General features: G+C 34.3%; 4 protein-coding genes across 6 annotated transcripts; 2 read left to right on the top strand and 2 right to left on the bottom strand.

Annotated features, from left to right (window-relative positions):
- Window positions 1–1204: 1204 nt before the first annotated feature.
- LOC114388702 (nitrate regulatory gene2 protein-like) lies at window positions 1205–6308 on the top strand. Of its 2 annotated transcripts, none has more exons than XM_028349345.1 (5): window positions 1205–1361; window positions 2165–3443; window positions 3782–3993; window positions 4780–5003; window positions 5461–6308. In XM_028349345.1, exons 2-5 carry the CDS (start codon window positions 2270–2272, stop codon window positions 6170–6172), a joined length of 2322 nt encoding a protein of 773 aa, XP_028205146.1. In that variant the 5' UTR covers window positions 1205–1361; window positions 2165–2269; the 3' UTR covers window positions 6173–6308. The 2 variants fall into 2 exon arrangements, with proteins under 2 accessions (XP_028205146.1, XP_028205145.1); XM_028349344.1 differs by having other exon boundaries at window positions 1205–1551.
- A 2191-nt stretch (window positions 6309–8499) lies between these two features.
- On the top strand, window positions 8500–10685 carry LOC114388703 (protein MAIN-LIKE 1-like). Of its 2 annotated transcripts, none has more exons than XM_028349346.1 (3): window positions 8500–8807; window positions 8921–9582; window positions 9684–10685. In XM_028349346.1, exons 2-3 carry the CDS (start codon window positions 9223–9225, stop codon window positions 9852–9854), a joined length of 531 nt encoding a protein of 176 aa, XP_028205147.1. In that variant the 5' UTR covers window positions 8500–8807; window positions 8921–9222; the 3' UTR covers window positions 9855–10685. Both variants share the same exon structure in this region, with proteins under 2 accessions (XP_028205147.1, XP_028205148.1).
- Window positions 10686–14746: 4061 nt separating this feature from the next.
- On the bottom strand, window positions 14747–15279 carry LOC114385852. The gene is made up of 2 exons (XM_028345912.1): window positions 14895–15279; window positions 14747–14760 (listed from the first exon to the last, which is right to left on the bottom strand). Exons 1-2 carry the CDS (start codon window positions 15277–15279, stop codon window positions 14747–14749), a joined length of 399 nt encoding a protein of 132 aa, XP_028201713.1.
- A 3304-nt stretch (window positions 15280–18583) lies between these two features.
- On the bottom strand, window positions 18584–24314 carry LOC114386718 (mitochondrial outer membrane import complex protein METAXIN-like). The gene is made up of 6 exons (XM_028346758.1): window positions 23997–24314; window positions 23376–23710; window positions 22963–23039; window positions 22758–22818; window positions 21352–21514; window positions 18584–19289 (listed from the first exon to the last, which is right to left on the bottom strand). Exons 1-6 carry the CDS (start codon window positions 24160–24162, stop codon window positions 19105–19107), a joined length of 987 nt encoding a protein of 328 aa, XP_028202559.1. The 5' UTR covers window positions 24163–24314; the 3' UTR covers window positions 18584–19104.
- Window positions 24315–25218: the final 904 nt, after the last annotated feature.

The raw sequence follows: 25218 nt of genomic DNA, 5'->3' as shown, positions 1-25218 counted from the left end.
TTGGTTAATTATTGTAGGTTAAAATATGTTTGTAATTTCTCATAAATATTTAAATTTTATGTTTTTTTTAAAATAAAATCATTTTTGTTCCTTAATAAAATAAAATAAAAAATTGTTTCTGATCTTTAACATTATTTTAGATCATGATAAAATAACAAATTTTATGTTTATTTGTGGATAAAAAAAATTTATTTGTTATTAGTACATTTAAAAAAAACTATTAACAAATAAAAATATTATCAAGAAATAAACAAAAAATTTACTAATTTATCAGAGAATAAAACAAATATCAATCATCAAAAATAAAATTATTATTCTATTAAGAACTCATTAAAAAAAAATTATCAGAAAATAAACATAAAATTTTTGTTGTTTATTAGGGATCAAAAATATACTTTATTGATTATTACGCAACTAGTATTTTTGTATGTATACTGTATAGACTAAATATTTATTTTGTATTATTAAATTGATAATTAAAATATTAATAAAAAGTATTTTTAACGTAAATTATATTTAAAATTTATGATAATAGTTGTGTGAAGAAAAAAAGAGCACCGTGATGGATTAAGATTAATAATGTTCTATTAAATATGTTTTAATGATTAATATTTTTTTAATTTATAATTAATTTAATATATTTTTTAATTATAATTATTTATTAATTATAAATTAATAAATTTGTAATTTTGTTAATTTATAAAATTTATAAAATTAAAGAATTAAATGTTACAATTAAAAATAATAAGAGAAATCAAAATTATAATTTAGTCGTAATTTTTTTAATCATCAGTTGAAAAACTTTAAAGCATGATCATTTCTACAAACCTAACACCCCTAACAAAACTTACTTAATTGAACCAAATTGACCATCAGGGGTAGCTAACCTTCATAACTCTGTTGGTAACAGCATTATTGATCATATGATAGTTGGGTCCCATTAATGACACATTTTGACCAGTCCCTTTCCCCAAAATTTTCCTGGTAGTAAAAAACAAAAATTGTGATTTAGCTTCAACCAAAAAATTGTCCTTCCTTCACCTGTGGCAGTCTTGAAATTAAGTGCAACATGGAAGGCAATCACCCTAACTTGTCACACTCTCCTTGCTTTATTAGCTCTCCAACCTCAACCTGATACTAAAGCTTTTAATTTTGTCTCTTTTTTTCCTTTCTTTCTTTCTTTCTCTCTTTTCTCCTTTTAATATACCTTGTTTTCTTCCTCCTTGTGTTTTGACCGTTGCTTTTTTTTTTTTTCTCTCAACGTCTTTCTCTGTTCACACCTCTCTCTCTCTCTCACTGATTCCTTCTCCACACACACCTTATGATCAAAACACTGTCGTTTTCCTTCACCTTATTGTAAGGTGTGTTCCTCCCTTCTAACCTTCACTTTTTTCCTACTTAACCAAATCCAATGTTAACATGTGTTTGTCATTTTTTTTTTCATTGTACTGGCTCTTCTCCTCTTGTAACCAATATATACACTTTGTTTGAGTGTTAGAAGCAAGAAATTGAAAAAGGGTCTGATGGAAAGTTTTGTCTTCCTGAAAATGGGTACTATGTTTTTATGTTTATATCACGCTCTTTTATGCTTTTATTTTTAATCTGTTCTACACATTGTTTTCTGCTTTTATTTTGTACATATATAGGTTTTCTCTTTTAACATATTGCTATATGAATGTTTCTAAATTTGTATTTGTCTATTTTACATTTGTTCTTCTGTTAACTCGGCTAATTGGCAACTGCTTCAGTCTCTGCCTTTTTTTTACTTTTTTTTTCCATTTTGAAGATGGTTTACTTGGAGGCTTAAGTTGATTTTTTTTTCTTTTTTATCTCTATATTTGGAAAAATAAATAAATCCCAGATGAAAAGTTGTGTGTTTTCTTCTTGTATTCTGGTAAAGCATACTTTGGTTTTCTGGGAATCATAGAGGAAAGGGTTTTCTGTTAGTATTAAGCATGCCTGTATTTTCATCACCCTTCTTCTGGCTTGAAAATGAAGAAAAGTATCCAACTTCATTAACATTGCTAGGCTTGTTTGTTTCAAATATATATATATATATATATATATATATATATATATATATATATATATTTCTCTTTTGGGTTTACTAATGTGTGATGGAATTTCAGTGTATGTTATTGATCTTTTCTATTTTTGGTGACAGATTTATGATTTCTTTATAAGTCTGGTGAGACATAGAGAAAGGTTCTCCTTTTGTTTCCATTTCAATGCAAGCTTGAGACACTCATTCATAGGGGACTAAGAAGAGATGGGATGTTCACATTCAAGGTTGGATGATGAAGAGGCAGTTCGACTTTGTAAAGACAGAAAGAAGTTCATCAAACAAGCTGTCGAACAAAGAACTCGGTTCGCCACTGGACACATAGCCTACATAGAATCTCTGAAAAGGGTTTCAGCAGCACTTCGCGATTACATTGAAGGCGATGAGCCTCGCGAGTTTTCATTAGACACGGTCATCACCCCACCTTTCACACCTGTGAAGAAGAAAACTGGCCCAGGATTCATTCCCATATCAGCAAAACCCTTTGCTACAACAGGGTCAATTGAGTTTGGAATTGGACCAAACTCTACTTTGAAAGTGAATTACCTTAGGCCTGGTGGTAACCCAGCAATTTCAGTTGAAGAAAGGCCTCAATCCCCAGAAAGGGTTCGGGTTGAGACATATTATTCTCCAATGCAGCACTATGGCATTAATGGATTTTTCAACATGCAATCCTCACCGGTGAATCCCTCAATTTTTGCTTACTCTCCCAATAATAGGCCTGTTATCCCTCCACCTTCACCTCAAGCTTCCCAATGGGATTTCTTTTGGAACCCTTTTTCATCATTGGACAGTTATGGTTACCCTTCAAGAAGTAGCATTGAGCAAACTGCAATGGATGATGAATACAGAGGACTTAGGCAGGTTAGAGAAGAAGAGGGAATACCAGACCTGGAAGAAGATGAAACTGAACATGAAGATTGTGTTGGAAAGAGAAATGTAGCAGAAGAAAGAACTACACACGATATAAATGCTTCCAAAGAAGAAGTTATTGTTGAAGATGTTGATGATGATGATGATGAGGAGGAGGAGGAGGAGGAGGAGGAAGAGGAGGAAGAAACAGACATAGAAGATGAAACTAAAACTGAGCATGAGGCCAAAGATTCACAAGCTCATGGTAGTGCAAGTTTTGAAGTAGCAAAAGCTCAAGCTGCTGGTCATATTGAATCCAGACATAGGGAAATGACAATTGGTAAACAAGAAGCTGTGGAAGAAACACCAGGTTTTACTGTTTATGTAAACCGAAGGCCAACAAGCATGGCAGAAGTGATCAATGATCTTGAAACTCAATTCACAGTTGTCTGCAATGCAGCCAATGATGTTGCAGCATTGCTAGAGGCCAAGAAATCTCAGTATTTATTGACATCTAATGAGCTTTCAGGTTTGATGGAAACAAACAATTTATATTTTCATTTTGTTGTAAGTGTACTTTCATGTTCATTCTTTCCATATTAGTCGGAATTATGAGTGAAGTATTTGTCAATGGAAAATAATCAATGAGCAGCCTCAAGTTTGATAATAAACTCCATTGTAAAAATTCTTATTTATGGAGGAGATCTCACTATGAAAATGTGCTTGTATTATATATCCGGAAATCATCTTTCATGTTTGTAATTCCTCATTTGATTCAAAATCCATTATGAGTGAATCTTGTTTCTTTCAGTCGTGTCTATCTGTAAATTTTCTGAAATATTAATTTGAGTTATATTTCATTTGCAGCATCTAAGTTGTTGAACCCAGTAGCTTTGCTCCGATCAGCTTCTTCACGCTCTTCTTCATCAAGATTTTTGATGAATTGTTCAAGCACTAGCACGGAAGGTTGTGAGGGCACTAAGGATCTCTCAGCAGAACATTGTATGTTATCCGGTAGTCACCACTCCACATTGGATAGATTAAATACATGGGAGAAGAAGCTCTATGAGGAAGTCAGGGTATGTTACTGAACTTATCTTATATCTGTGAGGAAGTCAAATTTCTCAAAAAAGATTTCAATGAAGTTCTCTCTGGTGACATTCTTAGAAACAGATAATTGCTACTTAAAGAATAATCTAAAAAAACTGGTGCTTATGCTCCATCTTATTATCAGTTCACTCGTAATGTAGAAAATCCTTCAGATTCTTATACTCTTACTCTTGAGGGATGAACAAAATCAATGATTCACTCGTGTTATGGATTTATCAATGGAAAATACACCTCTTGTTCTTTTGGTTATTACCCGAAATAGCAGATGAAAATAACTTCGCATAGTAACTGTGTATGAGTCATCATAAAAGTGGTTCAGCTTCAAATCACTATGCCTCCAACTAATGAACATAAACCTTTCTGTTAGATGTTTGACAGGATTGGGAAAAATGACAACAGATGTCAACTTCAACCATTTAAATTATATTCAGTTATTTTTCTTTTGGTACAATTTAAATTTTTTATATTTTTTATTATTGTTGAGGGCGAGCCCTGGTGCAGCGGTAAAGTTGTGCCTTGGTGACTTGTTGGTCATGGGTTCGAATCCGGAAACAGCCTCTTTGCATATGCAAGGGTAAGGCTGCGTACAACATCCCTCCCCCATACCTTCGCATAGCGAAGAGCCTCTGGGCAATGGGGTACGAAGTTTTATATTTTTTATTATTGTTACAGGTCATTATGCTTGTGATCACTTACAGTTTTATTTTAATGTTGGGAAACTTATTAGTTACTTTGGCCACTTTCTTCTGCAACAGTCTGGAGAACGTGTCCGAATTGCATATGAGAAGAAATACAAGCAACTCAGGAACCTTGATGTAAAAGGAGAGGACCCCTCTTGTGCAGATAAAATAAGAGCAACCATTAGAGAACTAGATACTCAGATAACAGTTTCAATACACTCAGTTGAAGCTATTTCAAGGAGAATCGAAACTTTAAGGGATGAAGAGTTGCATCCCCAACTTCTTGAATTGGTGCACGGGTATGTATAAAAGTCAAATACACCCATACATCTTTGTTTTCTAGATGAACTAAACCCCCTTCTGCCAAAATTTGAAGTATTTTAAGACTTCAAACATATTTCTAATATTTTCATAATTTCATTTGATCCTTTAAGAAATATAGGACTGCTAGACTGTGTTTGCTACTACTAACAAAATTTCTGATAAAGTCATTCTGAATGACTTATATAGTGAATTTCTGAAATGTTTCATTACCTGCTGCTGTACTTAGTTTTAGAATTTTCCTTTGTCACTTAATGCCATTAACTTCCTGAGCAAAACCCCAAGCGCAGCATCGAATTCTACTTTCTTGAATTTCACTTTAAAGAAAACAGCCTACCACTGCCTTATGAAATGCAGATATGTCATATATCACTCTGGTACTGCATGTAGTTACTTACATTATGCTTGTTGATTCTTCAATTATACAAATGACAGGCTGGAAAGGATGTGGAAAGTGATGGCAGAATGCCATCAGACACAGAAGAGAACCTTAGATGAGGCTAAGATTCTTCTAGCTGGCACTTCTTCTAAATCACGTGCCAGAAAACAGTCTTCCATGTCAATGACTGATCCAAACAGGCTGGCGCGTTCAGCCTCCAATCTTGAATTCGAGTTAAGGAACTGGAGAAATGCCTTTGAGTCATGGATCACTTCTCAAAGATCCTACATTCATGCACTAACTGGTTGGCTTCTTCGGTGCATGAGATCCGAGCCTGACGTATCAAAGTTACCTTGCTCTCCTCGCAGGTCCAGCGGCACTCACCCTTTGTTTGGACTGTGTGTTCAGTGGTCAAGGCGCCTAGATGCCATACAAGAAAAGGCAGTGCTTGATGGCTTAGACTTCTTTGCTGCTGGAATGGGCTCCCTCTATGCACATCAGTTAAGAGAAGATTCTAGCAGAATCTCATTTGGATCAAAGCAAAGCAATGGAAATATGGAAATGGTGGAAGTTGGTGAGGTGGAAGAGGTAATGGCTCCAGAGAAACTGGCTGAAGTTGCTATTAAAGTGCTTTGTGCTGGAATGTCTGTTGCTATTAGCTCACTGGCAGAGTTTGCTTTGGATTCTGCTGAAGGGTACAATGAAGTTGTTAAGCAATGGGACAATGGGAAGTGTCAAAATACTACTTCTAGTGAGACTAGAACATAAGATGTCTCACATTTTGTGTCTATTAGTTTAGGCTTGTTTAGAAATGGGTGTATGAGAATGTAATTATGTATTTAACTAACCAATACAAAAAGTAGAATAGCAAGGGCAATTGCACATTTGCACCCCTATTGTTAAAGTGGATTTTCTTTTTTGTTTTTCTGTCTAAATCCCTCGGTTTCTGCCTTCTCCTGCAGCCACATTCAATCCCTCACTTTCATCAATTAATTTCAACTTGCATTTTTTTAAAGGCGGGTAACTCCCTCATTCTAATCCCAATTTTGTAACTTCTCCCTCTTATATCTTGATGACAACACGTTTTGCTGTGGACTTCAATTTTTATTTTTTATTTTTTTGCACAGCACTGTGGACTTCAATTGAATTTTTTTGGCTGATGCTAGGTGCACCTAGCATTATTGATGGTGCACCCAGCACTTAAGTGGAAAATATCTAAATACCCCTACCAATTTTTTTAAAAATTTGTACACCCAGCAGTACAAATTTCTTCTGCGCCTCGACTGTTTGTCTTCTTCTTCCTTCCGCGACCTCAGTTCGTCTTCTTCTTCCTTCTACGTGTGGTTCTTGCTTCCGCGGCCTCGACTATTCCCAGTAGTGTGGTGGTGGTGCTCTTCACCTGGGCTTTGCACATTCTTCTTCTGGTTGTGCTGCTCCATCGACGTCGAGGTAAGTGTGTTGTCCCTTTTGTGTTCGTGCTTCCATTTCTGGTTTTGTAGTGTACTTCATAGGATATTATTGATCCGCATAGGGATTTAGGTCATCCGTAGTTGCTATAGGTTAGGATTAAGATGATCTGCAATAGGAAATAGTTGATCTGTAAGGAGTTTTGCCCGGCAAGTAGGTTGCGGATCAAGTTGATCCGCATGAAGCTTACGGATCAACTTGATCCGTAACCTTGTTGCGGATCAACTTGATCCGTAAGACCCTATTTTAATTATTAAAAAAAAAATCAGGTTAATTGAAGATGAAATATGATTTTGATTAGCGTTTAGGGTTAGTTTAAGGGTTTTAGGCTGAAGTAGAATGCGAATGAATAATGAACTAAGTTTCATATTATGATGTAATTTTGTGATGTTGATTTGCTTTGAATTTTGATTTTGGTACATTTGACTATTGACATTGTTTGGTTTGTATTGTACTGTTTGGATTGTTTGATGATGAACATGTTCATATTGGTTTGAAAGTTGTTTAGTTTGTATTAGTTTTGACTTAAGTGGACTAAGATACTAATATTAGATAAGATTAAAAATAATGATAAGTTAAAATTTTAGCAGTTTGGCTCTAGCTTTGAACCTGGTGCCCATTTGTTTCAGCAGTATTCTACAGCCACAGCCACTTCTATATCTAGGCAAGGCTATATTTGGCTTTGGCATGTTGGTGAATCCTTTCAACTTAGAGAATTAAAAGCTACAAAACACAACATATCTAAATTGTTTTTACCATCCCATTGACAAAAAACCGAAAGAAAAGTCCAACAATCCTCATAGGAAATATACACAAAGTTACTCCTCCTAAAAAAAATAAGATACACACATTAATGTTTTAAGAGTTTAATTTGTATGTATTGTCAATCAATTAGAAATCATGGTATGTATGACAATCAATTAGAAATCATTATCCTATCTGCCTTTCGATTTAGATACATGTTGACTGGGCACCTCAATTTGTGTGTTGACAATGCTTATGATGTAGCACACTACAAGATTTGAATGCCATAACAAATGCCATAACAAATGTCATATACAGTGACCTTACAATAAGACGTAAAAGTCAAGATTGATGGTTGCCTGCATGAGACAAAATCTGTTCAGTTATGAGTGAGCTAATGGAGCAGATAATTTTTACTAGACTTGGACCAATAGAAAGCACATAACAATTAAACTTGAATATGCCAAGTCAGCTAATATTGTAATAGACCAAGAGAGATATATACATAGCAATTTTTGGCAAAACCAAATAAGTAAAAGATTGTTGAAAATAGTAGACACAAATAAGCCAATATTTGTCTTCTTCACCCTCAAACCAATCACACTTAAACATCAATAAGTTGAAGTGACCATAATAGTCTAACTCAATTATATCATTGATTGCTCCATTGTGAGTCAATGAAATCCCTAGAGTCAATGAAATGCTTAGAATTTGCATGAGTTTAAGTCAATGAAATCAGTGTTACACCAATGAAATCCTTAAACATCCTTACAACTTGCATGACTTTGAGTCAATGAAATCAGTGATGGAATTTGTGGTACACATTTGCAGATCATGGTTAGGACTAGAGGCTTAGGTCGTGCCTTAGGTAGGGTTATTGGCAGAGGTCTGGGGAGAGAGGATCGTGATGATTCAGATGATGCTCCCCAGCAGCGAAGGCCTGCAGCATCGGCACGTACGGGAAGCTGCCCCTGTTGTCGAGGATGAGCCTGTGATAGCTGGGGACGAGCTAGTGGTAGCTGCAGACGAGCCTACGGCAGCTGCAGATGAGCATGTGGTAAATGTGGACGTACATGGACCTAGTGCAGAGGCTGCTGTAGATGAGCCTGAGGGATTTCCAGGTGGACCGAGCGACCCATCAGTGATTACCGAGTATGCTGAGCATGTTGCAGCCAGCGTATGGACGAAAGAGGTATTTATAATTTTCAATTTATGTTATTTTTTAAGTATGTTTTACTATTGAAATTTGTGTTCCTTTAAAATATTATGTTAATAAATTGTCTGTTCCTTTATACTTCAATTCAGGAACGTCCTGAATTGAAGTTATCCTCCCATGGGAGGAAGGTGTAGAAATTAGGTACGCTTGTTCCTGCCATTGAGGGGCTAGTTGCTGGGACAGGACTAAGTCCTTTGATCGCCTGTTCAGTAGACACTGGCAATCGGGGACTTATATATCCTCGTTTGTGGAGAGGTGGCACAAGGAGGCTAGTAGTTTCCATCTTCCCATAGGGGAGGTTACCATCACCCTGGACGACGTGGCATCTCTTCTTCATCTTCCCATCGTTGGCGACTTCCATACCTTCCAGCCTCTGCACATCGACGAGGCGATGTTGATGTTGGTTGACTTACTACTGGTCTCAGGAGAGGTAGACAGGGCCGAGACAGCACATTGTCATGGACCATATATACGCCTATCATGGCTACGAGATATATATCAGCGCAGATGTCAGGCCGGACATTGGACAGCTATAGCTCGTGCCTATCTTTTTCATCTTCTAGGTTGCACTCTTTTTGCTAACAAGAGTGCCACCCATGTTCATGTTGTCTTCTTAGACGCTCTGTGTGACCTCGGTCAGACTGGGAGGTATGCATGGGGAGTTGCTGCCCTGGTGCATATGTACGATCATTTGAATGATGCTTGTATCAGCACCAGCCGACAGCTTGTTGGTTACATCACCCTCTTACAGGTAATTAATATGTTTTTGATAAGTTAATTACAACAATATTTCAAATAGGGTAATTTAGACGTTCATTTGAAATTTGTATGATTTTCATGTAATCTTTGTAGTGTTGGATATATAAGCATTTTTCGTCAGTTGCGGAGTGCATCGCTGATCCGGACTACGACGAGGTGTCACCACGTGTATGTTGGTGGATTGCGATGAAGGTGACTATGAAGACCATATCCACAGCGACGTATAGGGAGCGTCTAGATCAAATCAGGATTCTAGATGTCTGATGGATGCCTTATGGGGAGCATCGACCTGTGCAGGAGTTTCATTTGATTTCATGCTTTTCCGATCAACTCCGCTAAGGGCCCGTTGCTGTCAAACACCGACCAGAGAGGGTCATGCGCTAGTTTAGATACGTCTAGAGTATTCTTGCACCGTCTATCGATTCATGGGAGTCATTTGATGAAATAGACGACAGGTGGATGCACTACTCAGACCTTATTGCGCCAACAGGTGAGATGTGTGTTGTGTCAGGTCAGTGTGCGCCCGATTACATGGACTGGTTTTTCGTCATTTCTCATCCATTTATGACTGCGACACAACCATTAGATCCGTCGCGAGATGCACCTGCGATGAAGCCCAGACATATCCCTCAGGTCCCGGAGCCACATATCCCTCGAGTCCTAGAGGCAACAGCAACATCGACACATGCCTATTCTGATGAGGACGAGCCCAGACATGCGGTGGTAAGTTTGACTATTTGCGAGATATGTATTAAATGTCATTTACGTCAATTATTTTAATACTAATTTGTGTAATTTGTTTGTTTTCTATTTAACATGAGGTTTGCCATGCGATCGCTGAAAGGTTGGAGCGTCATCTCAACCTAGGGATAGTCACGCTAGGCACAGAGACACATGAGGTCATCAAACAATGCCTCAGGATTGTCAGGGGTGTCACAAAAGACCACATAATGTATGTGAGGTCTCGACGTAGGCGGCGCACTGATCAGCCATAGTTTCTTTACACATTTGATATTATCATATTTGGACGATGTATATACTTTTCTTGTATTTGAAAACATTTTTGTTTTTGAGTGAACATTTTGTATATTTTAAGTTATTTTTGTTTATAATATTAGTGTTAACGTTTAAATGTTATTTTTAAATTACTTGATTCCAAATTCATTCGTTCGTCGAAATAGTATGAATGTCATTTAAAATTGAAGCAAACAACTAAAAATTAATTTGAAATAATACGATATGGATGTAATTAATTTAGAAATTTTTTATTCTTATTCTCTTACTAAAAACTATTTTGAAGCAAACTACCTAATTTCTATGTCATCAATATTATTTTTCATTTGATGTTATTATAAAAACAAAGAGACTAAATTAAACACATTTTAGCCCGCACATAATTCAAATATTTTTAACCATTTTTCTTCTCTCCTCAATGAAATAACTATGTTTCAACCCGAAAATGCTTGTGTATCAAGTTGACGCTCATATAGAATTCGGGGGAAAAATTCTCCATACCTTAAATTGCGGGTTATAATTAAATTTTTAGTTCCATAATTTTTATATTTTTTAATTTTACATTATCTGAGTCTAAAAGTATCAAATGAGATGACATGGTATTTAGTTCAACAAGTTTTAGCACATATGCTACTAGAGGAAAGGTTTTCATACTCACTTTTTTTCTCTCAAAGGAAGGAAAGTGGAAAATATGAGATATTTATAGTTAAGGGTGGAAGGTTTTGGAGGGTTTCTATAGACTATAGTCAAAAAGTGAATTTATACTTTTGATTGGGTTTTATCGAATTTGGATGAAGTTATGAAAAATTCATTACATTTTTTAGAATTTTAATTTATTTATATACTTTTTAAATATTTATTTTTTATTTATAATTTAATTCAATTTTTATATTTTATCTGTCAAAGAAATTTTATAATTCAGTCACGATCATCTATCATTATCAAAATATCATTCAATATTAAAGCTTACATATTTTTATAAATATACTAGCATTTAATTTGATTTCTTTTATACTTTTACTTTTATTTTCTTATGTTGTTAAAAAAAACAAATATTTTAACTTTACTATCATAAATCCATTAAATATTGATGTCACATTTAACTAAAGATTCATTTGATATAATTTTATAAAGGTAAACAAATAACAAAAAACACAATCATTAGGATAATATTTTTTTAATCACATGCTATATTTTAATTAGATAAACAAAAGAGACATAAAATAAAATTAATAATTTGAATCTATTTACAGAAATAAAATAATATCAAAATTAAGAATTAACTAACTTTTTAGTGTTTAAAATTTTTCAAATGGATTTTAGTTCGTAAATAATTTTTTGATTGGTCATGATCTTCAAATATCCATTCTATGTCATCACACCATACAATAATACGATCATATAACTTTTTTTTTTTAGTCCTTTTTAGTTGTTCCAGATCATCACACAACCAGAGAAGGCCTACGGTCGGCCTTGAACAAGATTCTTGAACTACCAATAAAGTGTATATATGTAGAGGGTAGACATGCATTAACATGTCTTTATTTATGGGTTATAATAAGATTTAGGGTCTTGTTAATCATTATTTTTTACTAATTAAGAAACTAAAATAAATTTTTTTATCAGAAATCATACAAGTATATATTTAAAATTATGATAAATTGCATTTTTTATAATTAAATTTTTAGTTCCATAATTTTTATATTTTTTAATTTTTCATTAGTATTTTTAGTTTTATTTTTTTTTCATTTTTGGTCTTTCCTTTATTTTTATTATTTAAAATTAGTTCTCATTTTTCCTTTTTTTTTATTTTTTCATTTATTTTATATTTAAAATTAATTTTAAACACCGACAAAAACTAAAAGTTGTAGAAAAAAATTGAAAGATTAAATATTTACATTTAAAAAAGTTAAAGGAATAAAAATTTAATTGACCTTTAAATTATTATAAACAAGAAAAAGAGTTAGATTCCTTTTACAGTGCTCACACCACCAAAAACCAACGCCTTGTCAATTTAAAAAATCTGCAAGATTTTGTCCCTACCTAGCCTTTTACAATCCTTATACTTTCATCCTAGCCTTTTACAATCCTTATACTTTCATACAAGTAGTATGATCACAGTTTTTTTTATTTATTATTTAGTCTCTTTGTTTTCTATTTTTTTATTTAATCTCTCTATTTTTTATGTAGTTCATAGAAGGGGAGTTATTTTTTTTATTTTACATTTACTCTCTTTGTTTTTTATCTTTCTATACTTTTTTATTTACCAACAAATTTATTTTTTGGTCCCACTGTTATCATTTTAATTTAACGAATTTGTTGATTTAGGCAAACTTTGAACATAAAATAATCATCATACGGTAATGGATACGAATTCAAACATTACATTAACTTCAACATAGTGGAAAGAAATAAAATTTGCATCAAATACTACAACTAAGTCATGTTAATTTTGCGACAAGGACAAGTCGTCTTCCATTTCCATTACATGTTTACTAAAAACAGCTAAAATTTCTATTGATCCAAATTTTTTCCAGTAATTAGACTGCACTAACACCTTCAGCACGTCATCGTTGGTTTTCAGCTCAATTATTTCAAATTTGATAATTTTATCTAAATACTCATAGTGACTTGGTTGCCGAAAAAACAATCGTCTTACCGTTTGTGTTTCATGAATACCATAAGGGGAAATCCCATGAGGCGCAACTTGCTTGATCAAATCCTTTAGTTCATCCATGGTACATCCGAAAGAAATATCAAACTTTTTGGGATTTTTTCTGTGAATGAGTAACCAACAAACTCATTTTGGGGTGGCATGTTCGACCTCCCATTATAATATAGCAGGGCATCATGAGTATGGGTCATAATGGGTTCGAGTAAGTTTAATATATCATCTGGTGTTTTACCAATGGTGCATAATAACTCAATCGGACCAACACTTGAAAATTGATGATTACATATTAACATTGTGTTAACATCATCATCATTTTTCAGTTGCATACATTGAAAGCGAAGATGGTTACCTGTATCTGTGAATGGTTGCCGGTAGTAAATTTCATCCAAATATTGTTTGTCGGTTAGCTGAAGGGTATTGTATATTCTAGTTTTTAATGTTTGAAAATCACAACCGTTAGGTACTTGAATGGGTACTGGAGTGGAAGTTTGAAAATAAACATCATTGTCGTTGTGAACAATGGATCCATTTGGAAAAATAAAACCTAATGTCGAGTTCACAATTGTCTAACTGTTTGTTTCTCCCAAGAATGTCATACTTTGTTCTAAGAGTTGGGTTAGGATAGAATGTGTGATTTTTACAGTGTTCGGCTGTGTCATATATATGCATGAGTTTAAGTATCATTGCTTCAATTTTTTAAAATAAATACATACGCGTGCACATGGTTTATGTCTGTGTTGTCAACTACACCAATGACGTGACATGCTTTATCTTGCATCAGATCTGAATGTGTAGTCAAGTCTTGCAATGTCCTGTCACGCTTTATGTTAACACGCATGCATTTCACAATGTATTGTTAACTCAGACAACGATTTATCATACAAGCATACTTTATTTTAGTTGCACCAATTAATTTTTTTCTTAACGCAAGAATTAAGTAATAAATTTTTTGTTAACGGAACAAATATACAAAGACAGATAACTCTAATGTGAGATTCAAATTCAAAACGATCAGTCATTAAAAGGTATATGTTCAATCATCATTTATGTCAACATAGTCTCTTTTGAACATCATGAAGCTTTTGTAATGTTGCATTCTACTAATATATGGAGTTAGTCACTGCTTCACCTGAGGATGACAATTTCTAGACTATAACAATGCTACAGACGGTAAAGGACAACGGTCTTTTAAATAAACTTATCGTACATTCAAAAAAAAATATTAACTCAATCGTACACAACTTATTGTAGCGTAAATATTAAAAAAAACACTTTATATCTAGAATGTACCTGAACAAAATGATTGTCATAGACGTGACCGATACAAATTATGCAATGCACTAAAGAATCTGCCGGTGGTTGACTTCTAAGAGGAAAGAACGTCATGCTTTGTTGTTGAGATAAGGATACAAAGATTACATTATACCTTGATGCAATGAGATATCCCATGTCGGTTATATTCATCCACTTATCCAAAGTCACCTGAATGAAACAAATATAAACATCAAAGTTAATTTTAAAGTTAAGTCTTAAAAATCAAAAACATAAATTAAATATCTTGGTTAACCCATCAACAAGTAGTGACATCCTTAATTCCTCAAATTTGTTCGTGTCACCAAAGAGCTTGATATAGTCTTCTGAGAATTTGTCAAGTTCTTTAAGCAGATGGTTGCGGACCACCGACCAAGAGTCTTCACCCATACCTAATAAACCGGCAACCGACCGATATCCATAGTTTTCATCAGCTTTGACATCAACAATGTTATGAATGAAGTCGTGGATAAATGGTTGAAATTGATCCAACATAGGCATAATCCTTCTTGGATTGGGCTGCTCAGAAGATGATGCATTATGCCTCACTGACGAATTGCTATTTTGCATAGAATGAAAAGCATCTACATACTCCCAATAAGATGGATCGCACTTTGTTGACCTTGAGTTTCTGTTCATCGGTTTCTTTGGTGCACCTTTTGTGTTAACCTTTGCTGGAGGAGGACACATCGAATTATGATAAGGGTATGCAATTTCCCAAAGTTTAGTCTTCAGAGTAAACTTACCACAAACATCAAGTTCTTCAAATCTTTTGGATATTGTTTCCATTTCTTCCTTGATGCTCACTTTGGGCTCAAATAACCCTTGGTATGAAAAACTGAGTCTCCTCCAAAACATATAGATTGAATTCAGTGGGATCCAACCAACAACATATTTGGATAACTCACAGGCACAAGGAAGACCGTGCGTGCTTCTCATGACACAACCACAAGTGGAAGGATTCTTGCCAGCATAGTGAACACGCTCAAATTCAGCAGCAATCTGATTTAAAGCATACCTTGAAATCAATCCAAGAAACCTCTTGTATAAGGTTTTTTTGAAGACATGTCCAACGACATGTGTACTTGTTTCAAATTATGCTTTAATTTTTGTGTGCTGTAGCGTCATCATGTTGTTCATGAGATCTCAGACACTGCATAAGTCTCCAAGGCTATTATGTAACACTCTTTTTAAAGCCCAGTGAGCAGATTCAATCCTACATTTCAAATACACAAATAACAATAAAAATATACAACAATAGAATTCCCTCAATTCATCAATGTTAATAGAAATAATTGAACAATTTCATACTTGTTTGTTGTTGTGTTTCCTAAGTGCATCACTTTATTTGTCCAGGCGGAAACAAATTTTTTCTTGTGTGGGATTATCCATGTTTCCTTGACATAGTTAACAAACATTGGCCAAGGTGAACAAACCATTTCAAACTTCTTCAGGCACTCATCAAACTACTACTCCGAAGGACAATCAACAAGAGTTCCCCAGGCATCCATGACATACTCCCAAGCAATTCTTTGACCAATTAATGATTTACATTTGGCCTTCATATTATTGTTTATGTGAAAGTTGCACAACAAATTTGTACACTCAGAAAATACAGTTTTCACTGCATTCATCAATGCTAGGTCTCTGTCAGTCACAATAACTCCAAGGAGGACATCACGTCTTAAAAATATACCTCGGAACCGTTCTAAAGCCCAAACCACATTATTAAGACATTCACCCTCCAGATATGCAAAATCAGCAGAGAATGTCATCCCAGTTGGTGTCATCCCAACAAAATCGAGCAGTGAGAGTCTGTACATGTTTGTTATGTAGGTACGGTCTATCAAAAACACCAAATTACATGCATTGACTAACTTCACTGCATCAAGGTGACACCAAAAGATATCACGAACCATGTCTTCATCCTTTAATTTGTGCCAATGAATATACTGATCATGCTCAAGAAGCTTCCTTAGATGTTGCATTTCAGTATCATTTCCTCTTATGGAAGAACGGTACGCACTTCTTGCATTGTATATTTGTTTGATGGTCGTACAACTATTGGCATTGTGCTCCTTCAAAGTTAGCAAAATGTTTCTTGGTTTGACCATTGACTTTGTCATATGAGCAATAAGTGTCTTTTCAGCTTTAGTCAATCGCTTAGCATATGGATGTCCAACTAATGACTTGGCTAATTCATGATTATAAATCTCAAACATCAACTTCACCATCCAGCCTTGTCCTCCAACCACTGGTTTGCCACGAAGCTTGAAGGGACACCCACATTTTCTACTCTCAGTATCTCTTCTAACAAATTCTTTCTTCCTACACCTATACAGCCACTCTTTTCATAACCAATTAACATAAACGAAGTTCTTCCTCTACTACCAATGTTTGTGTCAGACCTTATAATCACCGCCACAAATCTGTTTTCATGAGCAACGGATCGAGCCCACCGCAATACATCATCTCGGTTGTCAAACACCTACAAAGCAATCCAGAAAATTTCAGTTTTTTACAACACATTCATTTTATTAAATCACTCACTATCATGAACATTATTACCTGAGAAGTATTGAACGCATCCGAGCAATCAACATGTGGTTCATTCACACCACATTCTTCTTCATTTTGATAATCCATATTAACTTCTTCAGACATTATACTGTCATACATCCATTGATATTCGTTCATCTTAACAATAAATCATAAATTTCAACACAACATACAACACCTAACCGAACTATACATAACATACAAAATCATACATAATAACTCATGATTAGTAACTGCACTATTATACACCTAATCTTTTACTGTCAGTCACAATAACTCATCATTAGTAAAATGCAAAAACCCTATATTATTCTACACGTGTAAACAATTAAAATGCAAAATGACAATACAAACAAAGTAATAATTAAAAAATAAATAAACTTAAATAAAGGTTAAAATTTCAAAATCCGTATAGTCTTACAGATCAACTTGATCCGTAAGGCTTCTATGAATAAAGTTGATCCGTAAAAGGCTTACGGATTAAGTTGATCCATAGAAGTAAAATCAACATACGGATCAACTTGATCCATATCAACCTTACATATCAACTTGATCTGTACGACTTACGGACCACCCTCACGCATACCCAACACAAATGCATACCTCGTATGCCGACGACAACGAACCAACCACCGCAACAATGAACACCGGCACCTTCACCTTCATTGAATCTAACCAATCGCAAGGAAACGAAGAAAATACGACGAAGCATTGTGCACCGAAAAGAAAAGACGAAGAAGAAGAACTACGCAAAAATGGTTGGTGCTATTTTTAAAAAATAAAACAACTTTTAAAAGGAGAAAGAAGGCACAGGGGCAATTTTGACATTTTAAAAAATGCTGGGTGTACCTAGCATCAGCCAATTTTTTGTTTGAGTACCTGGCTAAAGTGTTTGGATGATAATGATAAAATAAAGTGATTGTGATTGATGTTTAAATATTTTTATAATAGCAAATTAAGAGTAAATTTCAAGATAAAATTTTCTATCCAACCTAAAAGTTATTTAAAGTTACTTCAACTCAAAATTAATTATAGATTTAAAATTAATTTTGAACTCTTTTTTAATATAAAATCAAACATTGTAAAAATTTATCTAAAATCATATGTTTACTCAATCAATTTTTCAAAGTAAAATCAAACACAGTAAGTAATTAAAGACACATTTTCCGTCGTGATTTTATGAAAACAAATTGCTAGCAAGTTTAAATCTTAAATAGCTCACCAACTTATGCAACCAACAACCTTGATTAAATAATAATTCTAACTAAATTCAACCATTTCCCAGTTACAGAATAGCAATACTTTTATCAAATGGGAGATTTTAAAATAAGATGAAACTCCTACAAATCAAACAAATCAAAGATATATTGACCACTGGTTTAATTTGGCATATATCGTGATTATAATCTACTAAAATTTAAAGATATGCACATCCTTTCCTGTTCAACTTTCCGTGCTTTTCTCCTAAAATGAGACTTAGTTCATGCATCAAACAAAAAATAATATCATCGTGAAGAAATTAAATGTGATCTTTCTTGGTACATGAAAATGAAATACATCCATTTCAAATTAATTTTATTTCTTACTTATCCTTCGTAGGCTTGTCTCTCATAAAAGGGCTGATATCTCTGGCATCTCCATCTGACAGTATGCACAAGATAATAGTAAAAATATCCCTCCCAAAATATACATGTACAAGGCTAACAGAGCCATAGATCCTCTCAAATCAGGGTTCATTTACCACAACTCAGAAACCTGCACCATATTCCAATGAAAATATATAGCTACTACTCTTAAAAAAATTTCAAAATGGATCCTATGATAGGAAAATTTGATGTGAATGGTAATTTTCCGTACTTCTAAATTTGGATCATACACAAGAAAAGGAGGTTCATCTTCCACATGCGGTCAGTCTAGGTTAGTCATTGAGAAGAAGATAAACAAATGAATTCATTTTCATTCATGGCCTAAATCGTCATCGTCTAACTCCACGTCAGCATTATTTCTGTATCCAGATATGACACTGACGAAAAGAACAACAGCAACTAGCTGTGCTATCACAAAATATTTAGCCCTTCTTTTAAAGGTTTTCTCCTCCTTTGTTGGAGGCTGTCTTTTGGGTTTAGTCCTGGGCTTTGAACCTAAGAAAAAAATGACAAATCAAACTACATTAACAATGACAGAATATATGATCTTAAAATAGCAAATGAAACTTTTTTCACATAACTATTAACTAGTATATATTAACAGTGGAACAAATAGTTTTTATTCCAAAAACTAAAGCATCATAAATAGAAAAAAGAGGTGAAAGATGAATTTAATGCACTAGAGGGTATCGGTGCCTTGGAGACACCAAATTAATTCAAGGAGTTAATCTCAAAATAAAGAATGAACAGTAAATTGTCTGACTATTTTGTATTTTGTATTTCAATATGAACTAAGTAAACAAGTACAATATAATAAACATTCATAGTAAAATAAAAAGTTCAAATGTTCAAGTTATAAAACCCATTCCCAAACACAAACAATTACCATTTTTAATTTTCCGAGTATTTTAGCCCTTTAGTATCTCCATTACCAAGTTAGATGACTGGACTTATTTTTCAAATTTACCAATAAAATGCTAGATGCATGCCATTCCTGAAACAAAAAGGTGCACCTCAACCATCAAGAGGTGCTGACCCCTTCTAGCAACTTGCCTCAGCACCTAGGCATGCCTTTACGCGCATTCGACTAAAACTTATACAAACTACTTCATAGTTCGTAGTAAGCATTCTGAAATGAAACCTCACATTTTCCTATGTAAATAGAATAGAATAATGTTTTCTTATTCAGTTAACACAGGACAAAGCTTACATGGCTACTCAAAGCATCAAATCAAATGCAACTAGCATGAACATTTATTTTTATGTTTTATGATGCAAAGCTTATGAAGGGTGAATATGGCTAGCAGAGAAACTGCTTAGATTTATACCAAAAAGGTCTACATAAAAAGTTATTTACCTTCTATGGGGATTGATGAAAAGGTACCAAAGCAAAGAAAGAGGCTTACAAATGGTTTTTACTGACTTGAAAAAATCATATGATAAAGTGTTAAGTGCTGTAGAAGGCTTTGGAAAAGAAAGGCGCTAGCCATACAAGCCAATGTATAATGGAATAACTACTAGTGTGAGAACTCCTGGAAGCAAGACCAAGAACTTTCCAATAAGGATAAGTTCACATTAGAGTTCAACCTTGAGTTTTTACTTGTTTAGTCTAGTCTTTTATGTGCTTACCAGGGACATACAAAAGATTATCCCTAAATGTATGTTTGTGAGTTGTGACTGCAAAATACCTGTCAAGCTAAAAGGAAAGTTTCATTATACAGCAATATGACCAGCTATACTCTATGGTAGTTAATATTGAGCTTTAAAGGGATAGGCAAAAGTGGGAATAACAAAAATAAATGTTAAAAAGGACATGTGGTCCCACAATAAAGGAAAGAATACAAAATGATTGTATAGAGGAGAAATTGGTGTGGCACTTATTGAGGAAAAAATTATAGAAAATCGATTAAGGTGGTTTGGATTTGGACATGTACAAAAAAGGCCACAAGAGGGAACAATGAGGAAAGTAGTTTGTATGTTTTAGCAATGTAAAAAGGGGTAGAAGGAAGACCAAAAAATATATTAGAGGAAATTAAAAGGGATCTCATAGTGAATATCCAGGAGACTTTGGCTTTTAACAAGCTCAATGGTGTTGTGGAATCCATGTAGTTGACCTTATCTACTGGAATAAGCTTATGATGCAAAGCACATGATCAGAGAACAAGATCACAAACCTAGAATCATTCATTATGTTCATAGCTTGTTTAATTTGTTCCTTCCACAAGTATGGAAACTAATTATCATGAAATTCCACATCAAGAGTTGAAACAATACTAAACTCGTTCCTATAACACTTGGCAACTGGAAACCTACACATTCCCGAATCTTCCGGTCCATACTACCCTATTGTAGTTATAGGAATGGTACTATCCTATTGCTAAAATATCAAGCCAGCATATTTCAAGACACTTTTTCTAATAAAATCATTACTACAAGCAATTCAGAGAGAGAGAGGAGTTCTGTGGAAGTTATTTGAAGTAAAAGGTAAAGGAAAAGATATATGCACTGGTTACACTTGTCAAAGAAATCCATCAAATAAATCCTAAAAATATCTTACTGGAAGTTGAACGGCCTCTAGAAGCAGATGAAGATGGATCTGCATGAAAATCTGGACCATTGGAAGCAGAAGTGCCAGCTTCTATAAGTTCTGTCTTACATCGTTGCACATATCTCACTAAATTGGCATGTTCCAAAAAACTGGTCTGCAAAATTGATGATTCCTGGTAGTACATAAATGCAGGAACAGAAGTTAAAAATTTTGCCTCAAAAATCTAATTCCCAGTGCTTCTAGTAAACAATTGCTGCTAGCCAGTTACACAAATAGCACTTAGCTCAGGAGCAAAAATAAAAAAGATAAAACATATAATCTATAATGTTCATTAAGTGGAGAAGTCAAGAATCTCAAGGGTAGAACAATGTAAAAACAACTAAAGTACAAAGGATTACAACACTTTTGAGGCAGCATTAATTGCACAAGTTTCCTCATTCAAGAGTATTTCCCAGTATCTGGTTATGCTTCAAGAATAACATTTACCAACACAAAGGAAACAATGAATCACAAATTATCAATCTCCCATTTGCACTGCTTTGTTCACAACAGCTCTTTTTATAATTTTTCTTACATTTCTTATACCAAAGACAAGTATTCACATCCAAAAACTTCCAAATAGAGCTGATTGCAGCCTAAAAAAATATTACATCTCCAGTCTAACATATAATAATAACATCAAGCAAAGAATGGTAAAATTGAAGTTGGCAGGCAAACTGACAGTTTATGCCCAGTCTTCAACTGTTTCCAGAATTAGTGTTTTTTTAGATTTAGATAACATATAATTGAGGGCAAGCCTTGGTGCAATGGTAAGGTTGCTGCCTTGTGAACTGAATGCCATGGGTTCCCATTTTGTAAACAGCCTCTTGGCTTCCAGGGGTAAGGCTGCATATATCAAATCCCCATTCCTCCCTGATCCCACTAGGTAGGACTTGCAAGCCTCGTGCACTAGGTCCCTTTTTAAATAAGATCTTCTTTAACATTAATTCCTTCAGAATAACTAAACAATTGTATTCATTACATGTCAAAATTAGGTTTCCAAACTCTTCGTCCAATACATATACAGTAGATATGGAGAAAATTAAGGGTTGGAAATTATAAAGTTAAAGAAGGAGCAAATTATAAAGTTGAGATATGGAGAAAAGCTTTAAAATTAAGGGGTTTTCATTAAGTAGGAGTAAGTAGGTGCATACGGAAGATAAGCTCAGAAAGAAGCAAGTTAGCAATGTTGCAGGGGCGTAAATTTGGAGAGTGAGTCATAAAATCAGTTGCAACATAGATTCTTTGTCCAATACTTATTGATCGGGGATTTCTCACCCAAGTAGACACCACATTAGTCGCTAGAGTTTTCATACTATCTTTAAAGAATTATATGTCAGAATCATGGCATGATTGATATTAATAATATAACTCACAGGTAAAGCTTGAAGAACAACTAATGCATGCGCAAGAAAAATAGCATCCAAGCTTGATGGCCTGCATAAACACAATAAAGCATGTGAATACATTACCAGGAGTTCAAAGTCAAAACTTGATCTCAACATGAAAAGAACCCAAAATGGTAGCACATATTGCTCTAACAACGTATAATTTGATAAATAGCATGGCTAGCTGACTCACCTGTTTTCAAAGAGGAAGTTTTGTTCCCCTAACCAAGTCGACAGAGCATCATATGCAGAGTTTGCTCTCCCATAAATCTGTTGATCAAAAACAGCTACATATGATTACCAAAATCACATTGAATGTATGTATAAGGGGAGCATATTAGTCAGAGCGAGAGGTGAGGGGAGCGGATCCTAACTGTATAATTCAAATGGATGCTAATTAAAACAATCTTGGCCATAGTGCCAAACAACCTACATGGATGGTCAAGATTGTTTTAATTAGCTCTTACCTCTCATACTCTCACTTGATAAGCTCCCTATATATGAAAGGAAAGAAGCTAATAAAAATAAATCCTACAATGGAACAGTACATAGAATTCTCTCTCAAGTGTCATCAGAGCAAGTATCAAGAGAAACTAAGTAACTAACCTCTTCTTCCTTTACTTCAGCATTGTCTTTACTTATCCCATGTTTCTGGTTTACCCAATAAGCTTTCTTCCAAAAGAGGATCTTACCTATAGGCCAGGGAAGATCAGAATAATAGATGTTATAAGCAGAGGAACCGTCACATCCCACCCACAGTTCATACTCAAGTGCATCAGCAAGCCAAGTGGTGAGCATCACTTTGGTTGTTATCCAATCAGGGAGAGAAGAAACCCCAGTATCTAAATCATCATCCACATTCCTTTTCAAGCACTCAATGATACCCTCCTTCTCATTATTATATGTCACAGAATCACCAACCTCAAAGTAAGGAATCTGATCTAAACACCACAAAACACAGCCAAAAATAAAAGTAATTAAAAACATAAAATCAAACATATTCAAATACCCATATGCGAAAAAAGAACAAAAATAGTAAAAAGAAAGAAACTTCATCAAATGGGGTATGAATGTAAGTAAGATTACCCACCCAGAAGCCTCAAACACAATTAAATGGTTAAAAGGCCAAAACTTCGAAGAAAAATAAATAAAGGGGCTATTATTCTTATGTAAATAAATAACCAAATTTTCTTTTCTAGCATAAAAGAGATGAAGAATGAGGGATACCAGAATCAGGGTAGTTAGGGTGGTAGTCCAAGTTGAAGGGAAATTGAGAGAGCTTGAGAAAAATGTAAGCAGATAAGCATTGAGGGCAACCCGTTGGGAGGCCAAAACATGGCTTTCTAACGACAAGGGTGTTCCTTTGTGTACTCTCATTCGGTTCAGTTGCCATGCACAAGAAGAAGAAGAAGACGAAGAAAACTGTGATGGGTCAACTCAAAACTGAACAAGGAATAAGGGGAAGGTTTGTTCGCTACAAGCCTACAAGAAACAAGACGTTGGAAGTTGGAACCAAACCAGGGTTTAGGATACTACGGACTATGGCTTGAGAACGAGGCTTCCTTGTTTGGGTGAATGGACCAGGCCATACTGGATCCGTACAATTTGCATCCGAGTTTAGGTCTATCTTTTCAGGCTTTTGCTTTGTGCACCCAGCATATTTTTGAAATTCCAGAAATACCCCTGATTATTTCTTCTTCTTCCTTTTTCCTTCTTCAGTCATTCATTATGTTGCTTTCTTCGCATTCATTCATTCTCGTGAGAGGAGAGGTCCTTCATTGTTGTGTCAACATTAGTCGAGGGTACAAGTGTTATGGTGGTTCGTCTACAAGTGATGGTTATGTTGGTGGTTGGTGTGGTTGTTAACGGTGGAGGTAAGGTATTGATTATCAATCTGTAAGAACCTTACAAATTTCTAATCCATAAGAACCTTACGGATTGTCAATCTATATGGTTCTTAGGATTATCAATCCATAAGTTCTATTTTTTTTAACTTTTTTTAAAAATTTGTTTTATTGTTTTTTAAAACTAATTAGTATTATTATTTGAAATCTTTTTAAATATGTATAGTTTCTTAATTCATTTGTACCTTTTAGTTTTTATAATTTGAAAGTGATATTTATTTTAAAATAATTTAAAATTTTATTTTATTTTGAATGTTTTTTTAAGTCCTTAAATGTATGGTGTGGTTAGGGATCGTTTTTTTGTTATTGAATTTTTTTCAATGTTTTGTTAAAATGGATAAAGATCAATGGATGCATGACAGCGTAATATCTGAAGAAGTTGATATGAATGAAGAAAATGAAGAGAAACCTGGCGTGCATCAACACGTTGATTGTTTTGATACCTTCAATACTTCTCAAGTATTAATATGATTTTTTGTTGTTGAAGTAAATAAATGTCTCTTGAAGACTAAACATGTATGAATTGCATTATAGGTGTTTGCTAC

This window comes from Glycine soja, chromosome 15 (assembly GCF_004193775.1).
Source record: "Glycine soja cultivar W05 chromosome 15, ASM419377v2, whole genome shotgun sequence".
Classification (NCBI taxonomy): Eukaryota; Viridiplantae; Streptophyta; class Magnoliopsida; order Fabales; family Fabaceae; genus Glycine; species Glycine soja.
The sequence above is the reverse complement of the archived record's forward strand: the minus strand, read 5'-3'. Positions and strand labels throughout refer to the sequence as shown.